We start from the raw sequence: 17,139 nt of genomic DNA, 5'->3' as shown, positions 1-17,139 counted from the left end.
GTACCATGAAGAAACGAGGAACTCTCATGTGCTGTATACCACTGCTGGCTAGGTGGTTTACATTTCATCTTCCCCGATCAGTGTTGAGAAATGAACAAAGAATGCAATGGTCTCGCAGGATTATGTCTTTGTCTCATTCAGATATCCGGTGGAACAACTTCTTTCAAAGAGACATTACTATCATTGATCATTGTGGAGAGTACCCTAATGTGCCACTACTTGGCATCAAAGGGGGCATCACTTACAATCCCTCTTTAGCTTTACGCCAATTCGGATATGCATGGAGCAACGGTCCTCATGACATGATTATCCGTGGCATTGTGTTTGATTACGAGGATGATTCCCACAGACATCGACAAAGGTTCATACATGCGTGGGGAAGTGTCTATAGAATAGAAAGCAAAACTTTGGGACAATGGAATTCTATTCCTATGGAACCTTACCTCAGATGGGTTCGGGCTCATGCTCAGAAACTCATCATGCCATATCCCGCTATTCTACCTATGACTATTGAGCCGGAAGCCGAAGGAGACGAACCTCAAGTTATTCTACATCCGGATATGCCAACTAACCTGGAAGAGTTGCAAAAATCTTGGGTTCAACTAAAAGAGGAAAGGGATACCTTCAAAGCACACTGTCAAGACTATGAGAGAAGATTATTGGAGCTCACCGGACAACTCCAAGAAGAGCAGCAGATCAACACATTCCTGGGTGCAAAGAGAAAGCGTCCATGGGAGACCTGAGGGATCCTTCATTTTCTTTATTTATTTCTGTTTTGTAAGCCCGAATGAGGCAAAAAAGAAAAAAAAGAAGAAAAAATAATAATAAATTGTTTGACTAACAAATGTTTGTTTTTCTTTTGTTTTAACAAATCTAAACTCTAAGATCCTTGAAAACATTACATATACATTTCATTCATTGCATATACATCTCATTCATTGCATATACATTGCATTCATATACATTGCATAACAGGTTCACATGACGGATTTCTCATCTCCTCGATGTTTATTTCAGTCAGAAGAGATGGAATCTGAAACAAGCATCAAGAATCTCGAAGCACAGAACGCCCAAGTTCAAGTGGCAATTCTGGAGCTGGCAAAGGGGCAACAAGAACTGAAAGCCCTGATGATCAAAAAGAAAAAGAGGCCCAAAGGATCTGTAGGCTTGAGCCAGCTGAAAAGAAATATCAAAATCCCAGCCAAAAAGTTCAAAAAGCCACTGATCCCTGAAATAGTCGGTGATGGTGAACAAGGAGACAATCACAGCAACCAGGGTTCCGCCAAACCCTCCCTCTCTTCTAATGAAGAAGATTATCATTCTGGAGACGAACAGGATGATGACAAGTATCAGCAGTTGGAAGAACGCATGAAAGCTATGGAGATACAAAAAATACCTGGCTTAGATTTCAATGATCTGGGACTCATCTCAGATGTCGTTATCCCTCCAAAATTCAAAGTTCCTATCTTTGCGAAATATGATGGAGTTTCTTGCCCAAAACTACATCTGAGGTCCTATGTAAGGAAGATACAACCTCACACAACAGATAACAAATTATGGATTCACTTCTTCCAAGAAAGTCTGTCGGGTACACAACTCGAATGGTACTACCAGCTGGAAAGTACCAAAGTTCATACCTGGGAAGATTTAGCTGCTGCTTTTTACAAACAGTATCAATACAATGCTGATCTTGCACCAACCCGTACTCAACAAAGGGGCATGTCCATGGCACCAAAAGAAAGTTTCAAAGGATATGCACAAAAGTGGAGAGATATGGCTGGAAGGGTTCAACCACCCTTATCTGATCGCGAGCTGGTCGACATGTTCATGGGCACTTTAACTGGCCCTTTCTATAGTCATTTACTGGGAAGCTCATTATCAGGTTTCACTGACCTGATATTGACTGGGGAACGTGTCGAAAGCGGCATTCAAAATGGAAAAATTCAAATAGGCTCTTCCTCTGGTACTACAAAAAGGCCCATCAGTGGGAGAAATGAGGTCAACACAATGCACAGTCTGAAAGGTCGCAAAAGTGAGCAGCACCAATCTGTGGGGGCAGTTTTGATCTCCGCATCTGCACCTCAAAAAGATCAACAGCCAAAATATACGCGTCGACCAGATGCGCCAAGAAGAAATTTCACCAGAATTAATATGCCAATCTCTCAGGCATTGCAGCATTTGCTAAAAGCAAATCTGATCACATTAAAAGATCCTCCAAAGAATGTCAACACTTCCTCTCCGAGTTATCGCCCCGGTGCAGCATGTGCGTATCACTCAAACTGTCCAGGACATGACACAGATCACTGTTGGGCCTTGAAAAATAAAATACAAGACATGATAGATGCTGGGGAAATTGAGTTCGATCCTCCAGAAACTCCAAATGTCATCACGACACCCATGCCGAAGCATGACAAAACTGTCAACGCTATCCTAGACACTGTTTACATCTATGATGTGACCGAATTGTCAACTCCGCTCCTCGAAGTCAAAGGAAAGCTAATCCGAGCTGGCTACTTTCCAGGTTGTGACCCTGATTGCTTTTATTGCTCATACCTGCCCAATGGTTGTGAAAATCTGAGAATGGGAATTCAAAAATGGATGGATCGCCGTATCATCATATTTGAGAGGCTCCCTTCTATGGTCGTTTTATGCGAAGTCTTTGCAAACGGGATGAGAATAGAGGATGTCTCAGTGATCTCCAGCTTACCATTCAAAATCTCTGCCAAGGCTCCTTTCAAAATTTCCGCTACACTCAAAGTGGCATCCGTAATTATTGATAGCCCAACTCCATTTCCATACTCCTAAGACAAATCTGTCCCGTGGGGTTACAACACTAATGTTTATGTCCATGGAGTTAAGCAGGGTACCTCGACTTAAGAGGCCACGAAGTTAACTGCTCCAACTGTGGATAATATTATGGGTACCAGCAAGATCACGAGAAGTGGAAGGATCTTTTCACCAGAAATTTCTCCAAATGTTGCTACTGGTCCAGTCCAGGTCCCAGTTCCTAATCAAGATATCGACGCTCGAGGCAAAAAGCCACAAGTTGAGCTAGTTCAAATACCGGTGGAGGTCACTATTGAAGATCCATCAAAGCAAGAAATAGAGGAAATATTGAAAATCATCTGCAAGAGTGATTACAATATTGTTAAACAACTGGGGCACACTGCTTCAAAAATCTCAATGCTGTCTCTGTTAAAGTATTCAGAAGCTCATGCCAAAGCTCTGATGAAGTTCCTGAAAGCTGCGCATGTGCCTCAAGAGATTTCAGTCGATCAATTTGAAAATTGTGTTGCCAATCTAACAGTGACCAATGGCCTCGGTTTCTCTGATGTTGATCTAACCCCTGCTGGAAAGAATCACAATTTAAGAAGGGGAGGAGATGAAGAGGTTATCCTATTGCGTAAAATAAAAGCTAAGGAAAGAAACGGTCTAACCGAAGAAGAAGCCGACACTTGACATTATGAGTCAAGGTAGATTTCCCATCCTTTGGACTTATCGATACCAAACCAACACATTACCACTTGGCGATCCATATGAACTTATTATCTTAACACCACTTTGCATTAAACACATTAAAATTTCTGACGAAAATCGGGCAGAGTAACGACTGTTTTCGGGTAAAATCCTTATATCAGTGCCTTGGAATTAACCATCAAGGGCTTTCAAGGAAATACCTGCACATTCAAACAGACAACAATCCAATGCCAGACAGACAGAACAACAACAGAGAAACAATGTCGTAAGGGTCCAGAGGTACTAAGTCCATAAGTCCGAATCTCCAAAATGCTAGGGATAGTAACCAATAGTCCAAAAGAGAGCCTTAGGTGTTTTTTTTTAGATTTTTGTTATTTATTAGTGTTTTAGCATAAAAATAAAGTATGGTCCAAGTGGACAAAAGAAAAATAGCGGAAACATAAACATATGTCCAAATGGACAAAGAGAAAATAGCGGAATTATAAACGTCCAAATGGACAAAGAAAAAATGGCGGAATGTAAATATGATGAAATGATAAAATAAAGCAATAAAGCGTAAAATAAAAGAGCGATATAATAAATTGCGGAAATTAAAGTTAGTTGTTAGATGTTAAAGATAACCATCTTGAAACTTGTCAAGTATGTTATCAAAGTTAGTAAGAAAGATCGATGGTGAGTGAAGGATGTTCTTGGATTTAAATTCAATGGACATTTATCAGAAGCTTGATAAAATCATAGCGACTACACGATAAACCTCCATAAGTCTTAAATCAAGCGCATACAATTCTCTTCCATATTTGATCTTTTTTGATTCGGGACATGAAATATTGCGCTATGTTAAGCAGATCGCCAAGTGATTTATGTAGAAATCACCCTACAACGAGGCCGGTCAAAACTTTATGTGCTAATGCATGCGAGAGAAATGATATGTAGATCATTCTCCGAAAGCAATACCGCACGAAAAGAAAAATGGTGAGTGATCTAGTCTTTACCAAGAATCCATAAGAATTCTCAAGGTATTAAGACTTTCATCGATCAAAATAAAGAGAAACAAAAGATGGAACCACATTAAAAGCTCCTTTCATCCATAATTTCAATCACTTAATATTGCGGATTTGGATTCTCATCCTATCGACGCCCTAAGTCCATTGAAATTAGAGAGAAATTAGGCCTCTAACTTGTGATTCAAAGAAAATATCAAAAGAATGGAGTAGAAGATGAGTTAGAACCAAAGATAAGTCACAAAAAGGCAAAAAACACATTCTGCTCAGCAAGCAATCGATTGCTCCAGGAGTGCAATCGATTGCTCCTTCTTGAATTTTCAAAATCTGCGCAGTTTTTCAACTGTGCAATCGATTGCAGCAAGAGAGCAATCGATGGCACTAGGCAATTTTTCAAAAAAACAGCAATCAAAAGGAGTAAAACTAGTTTAAACATAAAATCAAACACCTTGAGATCTTGGATCAATTTGTGCACGAAAATGTATCAAGTAAGCAAGCAAATCTCATCAATGTAGCACCAAAGGTGCATCAAGCATAAACAACAATGGATCACATCTTGAATTATGGAATGGATCTAGAATTTTACCAAATCTTTCACAAACTTTGAATCTTCTTCAAGAACACACAACCACAAGCCTTGATTTCTCACAATTGATGAAGAAAGTAGTGTTTATGTTGAGGTTTAGCTCTAAATTAGTGAGGTTTAAGATGTGACTCACTAATTTTTATGGAAGAAGAAGAGAGCTTTGAGAGAGGGGTTTGGAAGAGGTGAGGAGAGAAAGAGCAAGAGTTTTCTTGGCTCTCAAAGCTTCAAGAAATGAATTTGCAATAAGTTTTTTGGCTATCAAAGCTTGAAAAATGATGAGGGGAATGCCTCAATTTATAGCACTTAGGCTTGGGAAATTTTGTGGCTTGGAGTTAGGATTGGAAAATAGAATTAGGCTTGGGAAATGGTTTTGGAGCCAAAAATGAAATCCAATGGTCTTGATGCAATCACATGAGGGTTCATGATTAGATGATGTAGGAAATCAAATGTAAGAACTAAGTCATGCTTCCCATGCTTGCAAATGATGTCAACACTTTCAAAAGTTGAATTTTGCCTTCATTCTTCAAAATTTCGCATTGGTGCAATTGATTGCTGTTTTGGTGCAATCGATTGCACTGCCTGAATGTAGTGAAAAAAGAGTTGGTGCAATCGATTGCTGTTTTGGTGCAATCGATTGCACTGCCTGAATTTAGTGAAAAAAAGAGTTGGTGCAATCGATTGCTGCTTTGGTGCAATCGATTGCACAGAAAGCAGAATGCAAATCTGGTGAAAATCAAGTTGGTGCAATCGATTGCTCCATTATGCAAATCGATTGCTTCTTGAAGAATGCTGAAAAATGCCTTTTTGAGGGATATTTTGACATGGTACCTACAAAGCACAAACACCCAAAAGCACAATGCAATATTTTTGGTATTTTGGTTAGTAAAACAATATATACAAGACTAAGGCATGGGTGCTCGATGATTCCCTTGCAGATGAATAGAGCACAACACATAGAGCAGAGCTTTAAGATGAAAATCTTGATTGACGGTTGATATGCAAATGGTGTATGATCTTAGGGTCAAAAATTGGGGTATGACAGATGCCCCTATTTAAGTTTCTTCTATCTGGAGATGTGAGGGTTAAAATCTTCGGCTCGACGTAATTGAAGAGACTTAAATATAAAACACACAATTTTTGAACCTAAGGTATGATGCGATGCTAATGGATGCATCAAGTATGATTATGGAATAGAGGGAAATATAACACCACTGGGGAGATAAGAAAGGATTCCACTAGGGGAAAAGGTATACGTCATCTAGGAATAGAATCGGACTTCACAAAAGAAAGAAACAGTCGACAGAAGGTTTCAAGATAAAACATGATTGAACTTCGAGAAGAGAATATTTGAGGCCTACATGAATGTGGCTACATCAATTGAATATCAAGGTAAAACATGATTGGACAACATCAAATGACAACCAAGATAAAACGTGATTGGGCAACATCAAATGACAATCAAGGTAAAACATGATTGGGCAACACAAACTTACAATCAAGGTAAAACGTGATTGGATATCGTCAAAGGATAATCAAGGTAAAACATGATTGGATAATCATCAATGGACAATCAAGGTAAAACATGATTAGATAATCATCACAGGTCCATCAAGGTAAAACATGATTGGATGTCATTAAGGGATAATCAAGGTAAAACATGATTGGATAACATGAAATGACAATCAAGGTAAAACATGATTGAAGGTAACCAAGATAAAACACGGTTGAAAGCGATCAAGATAAAGCATGACTGGAGGCAATCAAGATAAAACACGATTGAAGGGAACCAAGATAAAACATGATTGAAAGCGATCAGGATAAAGCATGATTAGAGACAATCAAGATAAAACATGGTTGAAGGGAACCAAGATAAAACATGGTGTAAGTGATCAGGATAAAGCATGATCAGAGACAATCAAGATAAAACGTGATTGAAGGGAAACAAGATAAAACATGGTGTAAGTGATCAGGATAAAGCATGATCAGAGACAATCAAGATAAAACGTGATTGAGGGGAAACAAGATAAAACATGGTCGAAATCTTTCAGGAATGACACTGAAAGGAGAAAGGATATATCAAGGAACAACAATAGACGGACAAGACAAACAAGTATCTGTTTTGATCTCAAGGTGTAGATGTTGATAGCAACAGGACCTCGGAAAACGCAAATGAGTATGAAATTTGTTTCAATGCATGATGTTGAATTTTTCTATGCATGATATATGATCAATGCAATGCAATTGTTTGTGACAACTGAGGGAGACTCTTTTGTGAGGCGAGATTAAAACTCTGATTCCTCAACACGAGAACTCTGCCAACTCTGCTTGGGAAGAAGATGCCTAAACAAACTTTTGTCACATTGGTAGCTGTATCAACTGATGATCCTTTAAGGAAGGCTGATAAAACTGCTTGGGGATTGCTGAAGAATATTACCCCTGATTGACCAATTGTTGTAAGTTAATTGATCATGGCTTCACTTGAACTGTACTAGGGATGAACTGATCATGGCTTCAATTCTTGAAATGCATGCTGGGATGGCTTGCCCCAGTATAAGTCTTGAAAGGATATTCTGATCAACAAATATTGACTGAACATCTGAACAACAGGATCTTGAAATAACGTGCCCCTGATAGGATCACTGATCAAGTTTCTCGACTATTTGAACTTCCTGAAAAATGAGTGCTTACTTGAAAATAAAATGTTCATTCAAGAATGGTAATTTTAATGCAATGCTCAAAGAATATTTTTGAAATTAAAATCATTATTGGAATGATGTTATTGATGTAAAGCAAATGGAATCACTAGTCAAAACATAAAGGTTAAGACATTCAAAGTGAAAGATAAAGCAAAGATATGATATCAAAGCAAATGATTGGCAAATCTCATGGGAGTCAGCTTACGCAACCTTGTTGTAGTATGCTTTCAAACAAACCTTGCTTCAATTAGGTCTTTTAAGGGTTGTAACGTGGCCTGGTTCACGGTTTAAGAAACAAAGGATATAAGGCTCAAAATTTGATTGTACCCACCCCATCTTCGTGATGATCTTCAGTCCTAACACTCAGTTAATTCACCTTATGCATTCAGGTTCCAAGAGACTTTTGGATTTGCACCTTTGATAATGATGATAGTTCACAAGTAGAGAGAACTTTTGAGATAACAGTCACTTCTTCCTTTTGGTAGTCACAACGTTGTGTTGTTCAGGAATTTATTGACTTCTCTTTTTTCATCTTTTTCTTTTGATATCCCTAACTTTTGCCTGAACTGTTTAATTTTGAACTTACAGTCAGCGGGATGCCTTAATTTTTGCCTAAGTCATTTTTTTTGGATTTTTGACTTAGCAGGCTTTTCTTTGTTTGTTCTTTTTATACATTTTTTTTTTTAAAAAAAAGATAGTGACTGCCTTGCTTAATGATTGACGAACCATCATTGGCTTTTGATTGACATCTCCAACATTTCTTTGATGTATGCGGAGGAACGCTTATGATTGAAACCTTTGTTGAAAGGTGTACTGCATGATTCTCTTAAAATAGAATGCACAGCCAAATTAACTGAGAACTACCTTAGCCCAAGTTAAAAATGCGGGTTTTTCGTACAGAAAGAAACACCAACTTCGAAGGCTCTAAGGGGTTGACAAGGGATTAACTTCCTTATTTCTCCAGTGTTTGGGAAATGAAGCAATGCCTGTACATCATCAACAAAGTTTTATTTGAAAGCATACAAATCAACAACTTGGGTATTTCATTGTCATCATCCTCCCTCCAATCTTTGTAAAAAACACAAGTTTGATAGAGAAAGCAAAAGGAAGAAAAAGTTTTGTAAAAGAAGGTATAAACATAGTAGATGTGAATGAATTCAAAATATGCAATGCTCATTTCATTAAAATCACCATTCAGAAACAAACAAAGTTTGAAAGTAAATAGCACAATAAAGGAAATCCAAACAGTACAGAAACAAGGCCTAGTGACTAATCAGCAACCAAGATGAGCTATCTTGTCTGAAACACTTAGCTTTAGGAAAATCGGAGGAATGTTGCATTCTTTCTTCAACAAGACTTGCAGGATTTCCATAATTTGATTCATCTGAATTTTCAACTCGCTGACCTCTGCTCTTAGAAACTCTTGGTCTTGTTGAAGTTCTTACATACTTTTCAGATACATGCTTCTAGTTTAATGTGTCGAGGAATCAGCTTGACAGTAGACAGACAAACTCTGAAGATGGAGACAGACAAGGATAAGTTTTCTGGACAACCTGGATGTATGTATGCAAATGATGCGATTGCTATTTTTGTTTTTTTATTATTATTTGATTTTCAAGGAATTCAAGTTATTAATTTGTAAACATCAAAACAAAAAGGAAATAAATCCTAAATCGGATCAAAGCTTTGATCAAGTTATCATCAAGATCAATCATCCATTTTGGTGGATTAGAGTTTTCACCCCCATCAACACCCAAGATCCATTGAGTTTGATGAAACTTATGATGTTTACAAAGGAAGACCTATGAGTTCCTTGGAAATCAAATGAATGCATGGATGTATGGTTTATGCATCAATCACAATCAAGATCACACATGGTTGCACAAACAGGGTTCAAAGGTTCGACGTCACGAGCATGGAGTCAAAGTTAAGAACCACCTACAAAGGTATGTAGTAGGGAATTTTGTACCTGCCGAACGGGTTCTACAAAGGTTCCCAGAGTTTTCAATCTTCTATCGGATACTACTGGCACGCACAATTGCTCATGGGCGCCAATAATATGCCTAAAAAGACCTCGTCTGAGCGTAGCATCGCATGACAACAAGCTCAAATTGGTACTTGATCTTGTTTCTGCACTACATCCTAAAAAGGCTTAGATGGGTTAAAAGGGTTCTAGGTCATTCAGCTTCTACGGACACTCACTATTGAAAGTAATAGCGTTCTTACGATAGTTCGTAACAACATCTACTACCTTCCATGAGGCCTCCACTGATTGGGGTTCCACCATATGATGCTCATGTTAAGGATTGCTCCTGACATGCAACTATTGGTCTTACCACCTCCTATCTCAAGTTACTCACAAAAGTCCGGGTTAGGATTTTATCTCATCACAGAGGAACCATCGAGCACCAAAAATAAAAAAAGAAAATAAACAAACAAAGCACACAATAATATATACAAATAAAACACACAGATAAACAAAAATAGGCTTAACACACTTAAAACCGGATCCCCAGTGAAGTCGCCATTTTTCTGTAGCGGGGAAAATCTGATATTGAAGACATAGGATTGACTCGAATCAATATTTCCACTGAAATCGCCACCGCGCTTTATTTTTTCAAAGGAAAAGGGAAAAGAACGTAAAACCCAAAGTTTTGTTTTTAAAACAAGAAAGAGATCTCAGGTACGGGTGTTGATTATATGAGGGGAAGGTTTAAAGCACCCCTCATATCTGTGGTACTCCACAGAAACCTTTTTGAAAATCTGTGTTGTGTGTGTGCTAAAAAAGGGTTTTTTTTATTTTTAAAATAAGTTCGGCAAAGCGTTAAGCTTTGTGCCTACATACCTCCTCGGTGCAATGGAGAAGTCAGAGCTAATGTAGTTCCACTTTTGGGAAAACATTTTAAAACGAATAAACACTTTATCGTCGTCGGAGAGAAATACTCAGACATTGATCTTGAGCATGAGAACAAATGAGTTCTTTGCATCACAAATGAAAGAAGGGCTCCAACTCGGATAAAATCAACGAGTATGCCACTAGCTCTCTCATGCGGAAAAGATCTCATTATATCAATCAATTTCAAAATCGTGGGGTATAACCACTCGTTTCGACAATTAACGGTGTCTAAACTTTTTGAAGAAAAAAGGCCACTAAGGGCAAAAGATATTTTTAAAGAAAAGGTTTTGAAAAGATTGCAAACATAAGAAGGTTTTTGAAAAAAGGAGAAGATTTTGAAAATTTAAGAAGGGGAGGAGATGAAGAGGCTATCCTATTGCGTAAAATAAAAGCTAAGGAAAGAAACGGTCTAACCGAAGAAGAAGCCGACACTTGACATTATTTTCCCATCCTTTGGACTTATCGATACCAAACCAACACATTACCACTTGGGGATCCAGATGAACTTATTATCTTAACACCACTTTGCATTAAACACATTAAAATTTCTGACGAAAATCGGGCAGAGTAACGACTGTTTTCGGGTAAAATCCTTATATCAGTGCCTTGGAATTAACCATCAAGGGCTTTCAAGGAAATACCTGCACATTCAAACAGACAACAATCCAACGCCAGACAGACAGAACAACAACAGAGAAACAATGTCATAAGGGTCCAGAGGTACTAAGTCCATAAGTCCGAATCTCCAAAATGCTAGGGATAGTAACCAATAGTCCAAAAGAGAGCCTTAGGTGTTTTTTTTAGATTTTTGTTATTTATTAGTGTTTTAGCATAAAAATAAAGTATGGTCCAAGTGGACAAAAGAAAAATAGCGTAAACATAAACATATGTCCAAATGGACAAAGAGAAAATAGCGGAATTATAAACGTCCAGATGGACAAAGAAAAAATGGCGGAATGTAAATATGATGAAATGATAAAATAAAGCAATAAAGCGTAAAATAAAAGAGCGATATAATAAATTGCGGAAATTAAAGTTAGTTGTTAGATGTTAAAGATAACCATCTTGAAACTTGTCAAGTATGTTATCAAAGTTAGTAAGAAAGATCGATGGTGAGTGAAGGATGTTCTTGGATTTAAATTCAATGGACATTTATCAGAAGCTTGATAAAATCATAGCGACTACACGATAAACCACCATAAGTCTTAAATCAAGCGCATACAATTCTCTTCCATATTTGATCTTTTTTGATTCGGGACACGAAATATTGCGCTATTTTAAGCAGATCGCCAAGTGATTTATGTAGAAATCACCCTACAACGAGGCCGGTCAAAACTTTATGTGCTAATGCATGCGAGAGAAATGATATGTAGATCATTCTCCGAAAGCAATACCGCACGAAAAGAAAAATGGTGAGTGATCTAGTCTTTACCAAGAATCCATAAGAATTCTCAAGGTATTAAGACTTTCATCGATCAAAATAAAGAGAAACAAAAGATGGAACCACATTAAAAGCTCCTTTCATCCATAATTTCAATCACTTAATATTGCGGATTTGGATTCTCATCCTATCGACGCCCTAAGTCCATTGAAATTAGAGAGAAATTAGGCCTCTAACTTGTGATTCAAAGAAAACATCAAAAGAATGGAGTAGAAGATGAGTTAGAACCAAAGACAAGTCACAAAAGGCAAAAAAACACATTCTGCTCAGCAAGCAATCGATTGCTCCAGGAGTGCAATCGATTGCTCCTTCTTCAATTTTCAAAATCTGCGCAGTTTTTCAACTGTGCAATCGATTGCAGCAAGAGAGCAATCGATTGCAATAGGCAATTTTTCAAAAAAAACAGCAATCAAAAGGAGTAAAACTAGTTTAAACATAAAATCAAACACCTTGAGATCTTGGATCAATTTGTGCACGAAAATGTATCAAGTAAGCAAGCAAATCTCATCAATGTAGCACCAAAGGTGCATCAAGCATAAACAACAATGGATCACATCTTGAATTATGGAATGGATCTAGAATTTTACCAAATCTTTCACAAACTTTGAATCTTCTTCAAGAACACACAACCACAAGCCTTGATTTCTCACAATTGATGAAGAAATTAGTGTTTATGTTGAGGTTTAGCTCTAAATTAGTGAGGTTCAAGATGTGACTCACTAATTTTTATGGAAGAAGAAGAGAGCTTTGAGAGAGGGGTTTGGAAGAGGTGAGGAGAGAAAGAGCAAGAGTTTTCTTGGCTCTCAAAGCTTCAAGAAATGAATTTGCAATAAGTTTTTTGGCTATCAAAGCTTGAAAAAAAGAGTTGGTGCAATCGATTGCTGTTTTGGTGCAATCGATTGCACAGAAAGCAGAATGCAAATCTGGTGAAAATCAAGTTGGGGCAATCGATTGCTCCATTATGAAAATCGTTGCTTCCTGAAGAATGCTGAAAAATGCCTTTTTGAGGGATATTTTGACATGGTACCTACAATGCACAAACACCCAAAAGCACAATGCAATATTTTTGGTATTTTGGTTAGTAAAACAATATGTACAAGACTAAGACATGGGTGCTCGATGATTCTCTTGAAGATGAATAGAGCACAACACATAGAGCAGAGCTTTAAGATGAAAATATTGATTGACGGTTGATATGCAAATGGTGTATGATCTTAGGGTCAAAAATTGGGGTATGATAATTCGCTACAGCGAAATATGGTTCGCTGGGGCGAATCGGGCCTTCTCTACCATTCGCTACCTTTCGCTGCAGCGAATGCACTGTTTCTGGATTTTTGCCTTTGAGTGCCTGGAGTTCGCTACAGCGAAATATAGTTCGCTGCAGCGAATGCTCTGTTTTCTGGTTTTTGCTTTAAGGCCAAATCCTGCACAAAAACAAACCAAGCCAAGTAATCTTGCACAATAATAGTTTATTCAATAATTGGGGGTTTTTATGTGAGAAATAGGTCAAATAAGCAAGATAAGTGCTATGTTATAATAAGTCATTTTAGCATGAATAAAGCACTTATCAAACTCTCCCCAACTTGAATCTTTGCTTGTCCTCAATCAAAGTAAAAACAAATGCAAGAGTTTCTAAACCACCTTCACATGATTAACCAAATTTCTCAATGAAGTATAGGAGGCACATGGCTCTTTGAAGTTTGAACATCCAAGGATAAATGTTTTATGACTTCCTTTAGTACTTAGACATATTCATGAAACAAGTCTTCAACATAAAAACCATGTCAATCAATCCAAAGCACTAAACATGTTAATCATGAATCACACTTACCACACTTTTTGTATAAGTGAAAATGATGAGGTATGTTGATCTCTCACATGACAAATTTTGCTAATCATCTAGATCAATTCATACTTTCATCCAAGCAAGATATGTTGATAAGCAAGAACATAGATCACTAAGGTCTTTTATGGTTGTAATGTGGCCAAGGTACCAAGGAAGTCTCATTTCTAGGGGTAATGGAAACAAAAAGGTTGTTGATTTTTCTTTTTAGAAGAGCATTCATAAATTGTGATTCTTCTACACATATCACTCATCCTACCTTTCTTGTTTCTTTCTTTTTGAATTCTTTCTTGTTGTTCATTTCTTCTTTTTCTTTTCTTACTTTCTATTTCTTCTTTTGATTCTCATATCTCTTTATTTTCTTTTGAAGAAAGTATTTTTCTCTTTTCTTCCCAACTTGAACAACACCTTACTTGCTATGAATGCTCATTAAGATTTGGAAAAAGATATCATGATTTCAAGGTTTTATTCAAGGAAAAATAGAATCTATCATTTATGAACTTTTTATGATTTTCAAAGATATAGAACAATATCCATTAAGTGGTTTACTTAATGTATTGTTCAGTTCATCAATGATAGATTCATAGTCATATGGCTCAAAAAGGGTTTGCAAAAGATCACTTACTCACAAGGGATAATGAGGCTATATTTGGTTTAGTGGTTATGCTCAATTTCAAAGAATTGCCTTGATCCCTTCTATGTCTTTGCGATTACCAACATAAATGCAAGATTTAAGCATGAATCAAACGAGTTAAAACAAGAATTTGTCAGTCTCCTTAGCATATAGTGAACAATGGAAGGTTACCTCACTTTCTTGTTTTAGAACTAAGTGATTCATATGAAAACATGTCATGGCATAGGGTTGTATGAACTGGTTTTATGCAGCCTGCTCATGTCATGTATATACTAAATTCTAAGAAAGCATTTAAACATGTACTTGGATAGTGCAATCTTTTCAACTCATGTCCTTAACCTTGTTCTTTTCGTTTATGTGAAATTGATTTTCCACTCTATGCTTCTTCTTTCAATTCATTGTTAGAGGACAACAAGCATCATGAATTGGTCATAAGTCATCTATATCTCAAAAGTGAAAACACACAGAAATCAAAATGAAGAAGATGGCATGATTGGAAAAGATTTTTTTCTGAACCTGATGTGTTCGCTGCAGCGAAGCAAGGCTTCGCGTAGCGAACTCTGCATAATTCTGTTTCCTGCAGAATTTTCTTTGTGCTATGTCATGCCATTTTCTTCCTACTAATCTATTAATTATGCATAAAGGAAATGAAAGCAATGAAAAGTTGGGTTACCTCCCAATAAGTGCTTGTTTAACGTCATTAGCTCGACGCCTGTTTCGAATAAACTTACAGTGGTTTGTTTGAATTCGTCAAAACGTCCTTGCCACCATCATTTGGCCTTTCTTTACCATTTATCTTTTTCAATATCAGGCCTTTTTCATCAGGAGCTTTAGCTTTGGAATAATCATCCTCCTTGTGTTGAAACAATTTGAAGTTTACTTCTTCATCTTTGAACCTTACTTTCATCTTCCCTTCATCCACGTCAATCATCATTCGGGCTGCTTTTATGAAGGGACGACCTAAGATTGGAGGACTATCTTCATCTTTATTCATGCTTATTACCACAAAGTCAGTTGAAAATCGAAAACCATCCACTTTGACCATTACATCTTTCATTACGCCAATAGGTTCTGTGGTTTATTTGTCAGCAAGTTGCAACTTCATTGTTGTAGGGTTCAAGTGAAGATCTTCAATATTTCTCACGACGGATAATGGAAGAAGATTGACGCTTGATCCAAGATCAACCAAAGCACAATCAAAATAGATAGTTCCAATGTTAACCGGTAAGGTAACTTTTCCAGGATCCGCATTGTTTTCTTCCTCCTCCTTACGTTTTCCTTTTTCTTGATTTTTCTCCACAACTATACCTTTTGAATTCTCCCCAACTTTGTCTTGAACAATGTCACTACCTTTTGTCGTGATTGTATTACAAGTTTCTTTGGGATTAACTTGAGTGGTGGCAGAAAACGTACCTCTTTGTTGCTCACTTAGTTGCTTCGCAATTTGCCCAACTTGCGTTTCAAGATTTCTAATTGACGCATCAGTGTTTTTCTGGTTTGCCATGGACAATTGCATGAATTGATTCAAGGTATCCTCGATCTTTGAAAGCTTATCTGGCTGCGTGTAACTTTGGTACTGATTTGGTCGGTTTTGGCCATAGCTTGCGTTGTTGTTGTGTGGATAACCTTGATTGTACGAAACTTGCCTTTGTTGTTGATTTCCCATATATTTTACCTCTTCGTTGATCGGGGGACAGAAACCAGTTGGATGATCACCCGTACAAATTTCACAAAAAGCCACTTGTTGTGATGCGTTTGACGAACCGTGCACATCTTTGAGTTGTTGAGGAAGCTTGGACAACTGTTTTGTCAATTCCTCTACGGTTTGAGTGAGCAATTTGTTTTGTGCTAGGATTGCATCATTTGTACCCAATTCCAAAACTCCAGGCTTCTTTTGGACGGTACCTCGATTGTGTTGAACTTGGTGATCTGTGAGAGCCATCCTATCAATGATTGAAATTGCTTCTGCTGCACTTTTTGCTATCAAGGAACCTCCAGCTGTTGCGTCAAGTAAAAGTTTTGGTTGAGGTAATAATCCATTACGGAAAATATGGATTTGTGACATGTCGTCGAAACCGTGGTTTGGACACTTCCGTAGCATGGATTTATAGCGTTCCCAGGCTTCACAGAAAGTTTCATTTGAAAGTTGGGTGAATATGGCGATAGCTGTCTTTGCATCCATGAATCGGTTGTGAGAAAAGAATCTGCTAAGAAAGTTTCTCTCTAACACATTCCAATTGGTCATGGTTTCTGTTGATTAATCGAGGTACCAATCCTTTGCTTTTCCGATCAAAGAGTGTGGAAATAACCTCATGAAGACAGCTTCCTCTTCAGCCTCTGGTGCACCTAATGTACCAGCTATTTCGTAGAATCGGGTGAGGTGAGTGTATGGATCTTCATGATCCAAACCTGCAAAAGGATTAGCATAAATAATTTGCAGCAGTCCTATTTTCATCTCAGCTCGTCTTGCGACTGGATTGTTGGTGAGATGGGCAAACCGCCTTGGGCTACTTTCACAAGGACCATTAACAACTTCAGCCATTGTTTCTTTTGATGAATTTGATG

General features: G+C 37.6%; 1 protein-coding gene across 1 annotated transcript; it reads right to left on the bottom strand.

The window, feature by feature from the left end:
* Nucleotides 1-15,652: 15,652 nt before the first annotated feature.
* LOC131611053 (uncharacterized) lies at nt 15,653-16,819 on the bottom strand. Its single transcript, XM_058883179.1, has one exon. It carries the CDS (start codon nt 16,817-16,819, stop codon nt 15,653-15,655), a length of 1,167 nt encoding a protein of 388 aa, XP_058739162.1.
* Nucleotides 16,820-17,139: the final 320 nt, after the last annotated feature.

This window comes from Vicia villosa, linkage group LG6 (assembly GCF_029867415.1).
Source record: "Vicia villosa cultivar HV-30 ecotype Madison, WI linkage group LG6, Vvil1.0, whole genome shotgun sequence".
In the NCBI taxonomy this organism is placed as follows: Eukaryota; Viridiplantae; Streptophyta; class Magnoliopsida; order Fabales; family Fabaceae; genus Vicia; species Vicia villosa.
Note: the sequence above shows the minus strand (reverse complement) of the source record. Positions and strands in the feature narration are given on the sequence as shown.

Coding starts and splice junctions, on each gene's coding strand:
- LOC131611053 (XM_058883179.1), bottom strand. CDS start 16,819: ATGACCAATTGGAATGTGTTAGAGAGAAACTTTCTTAGCAGATTCTTT.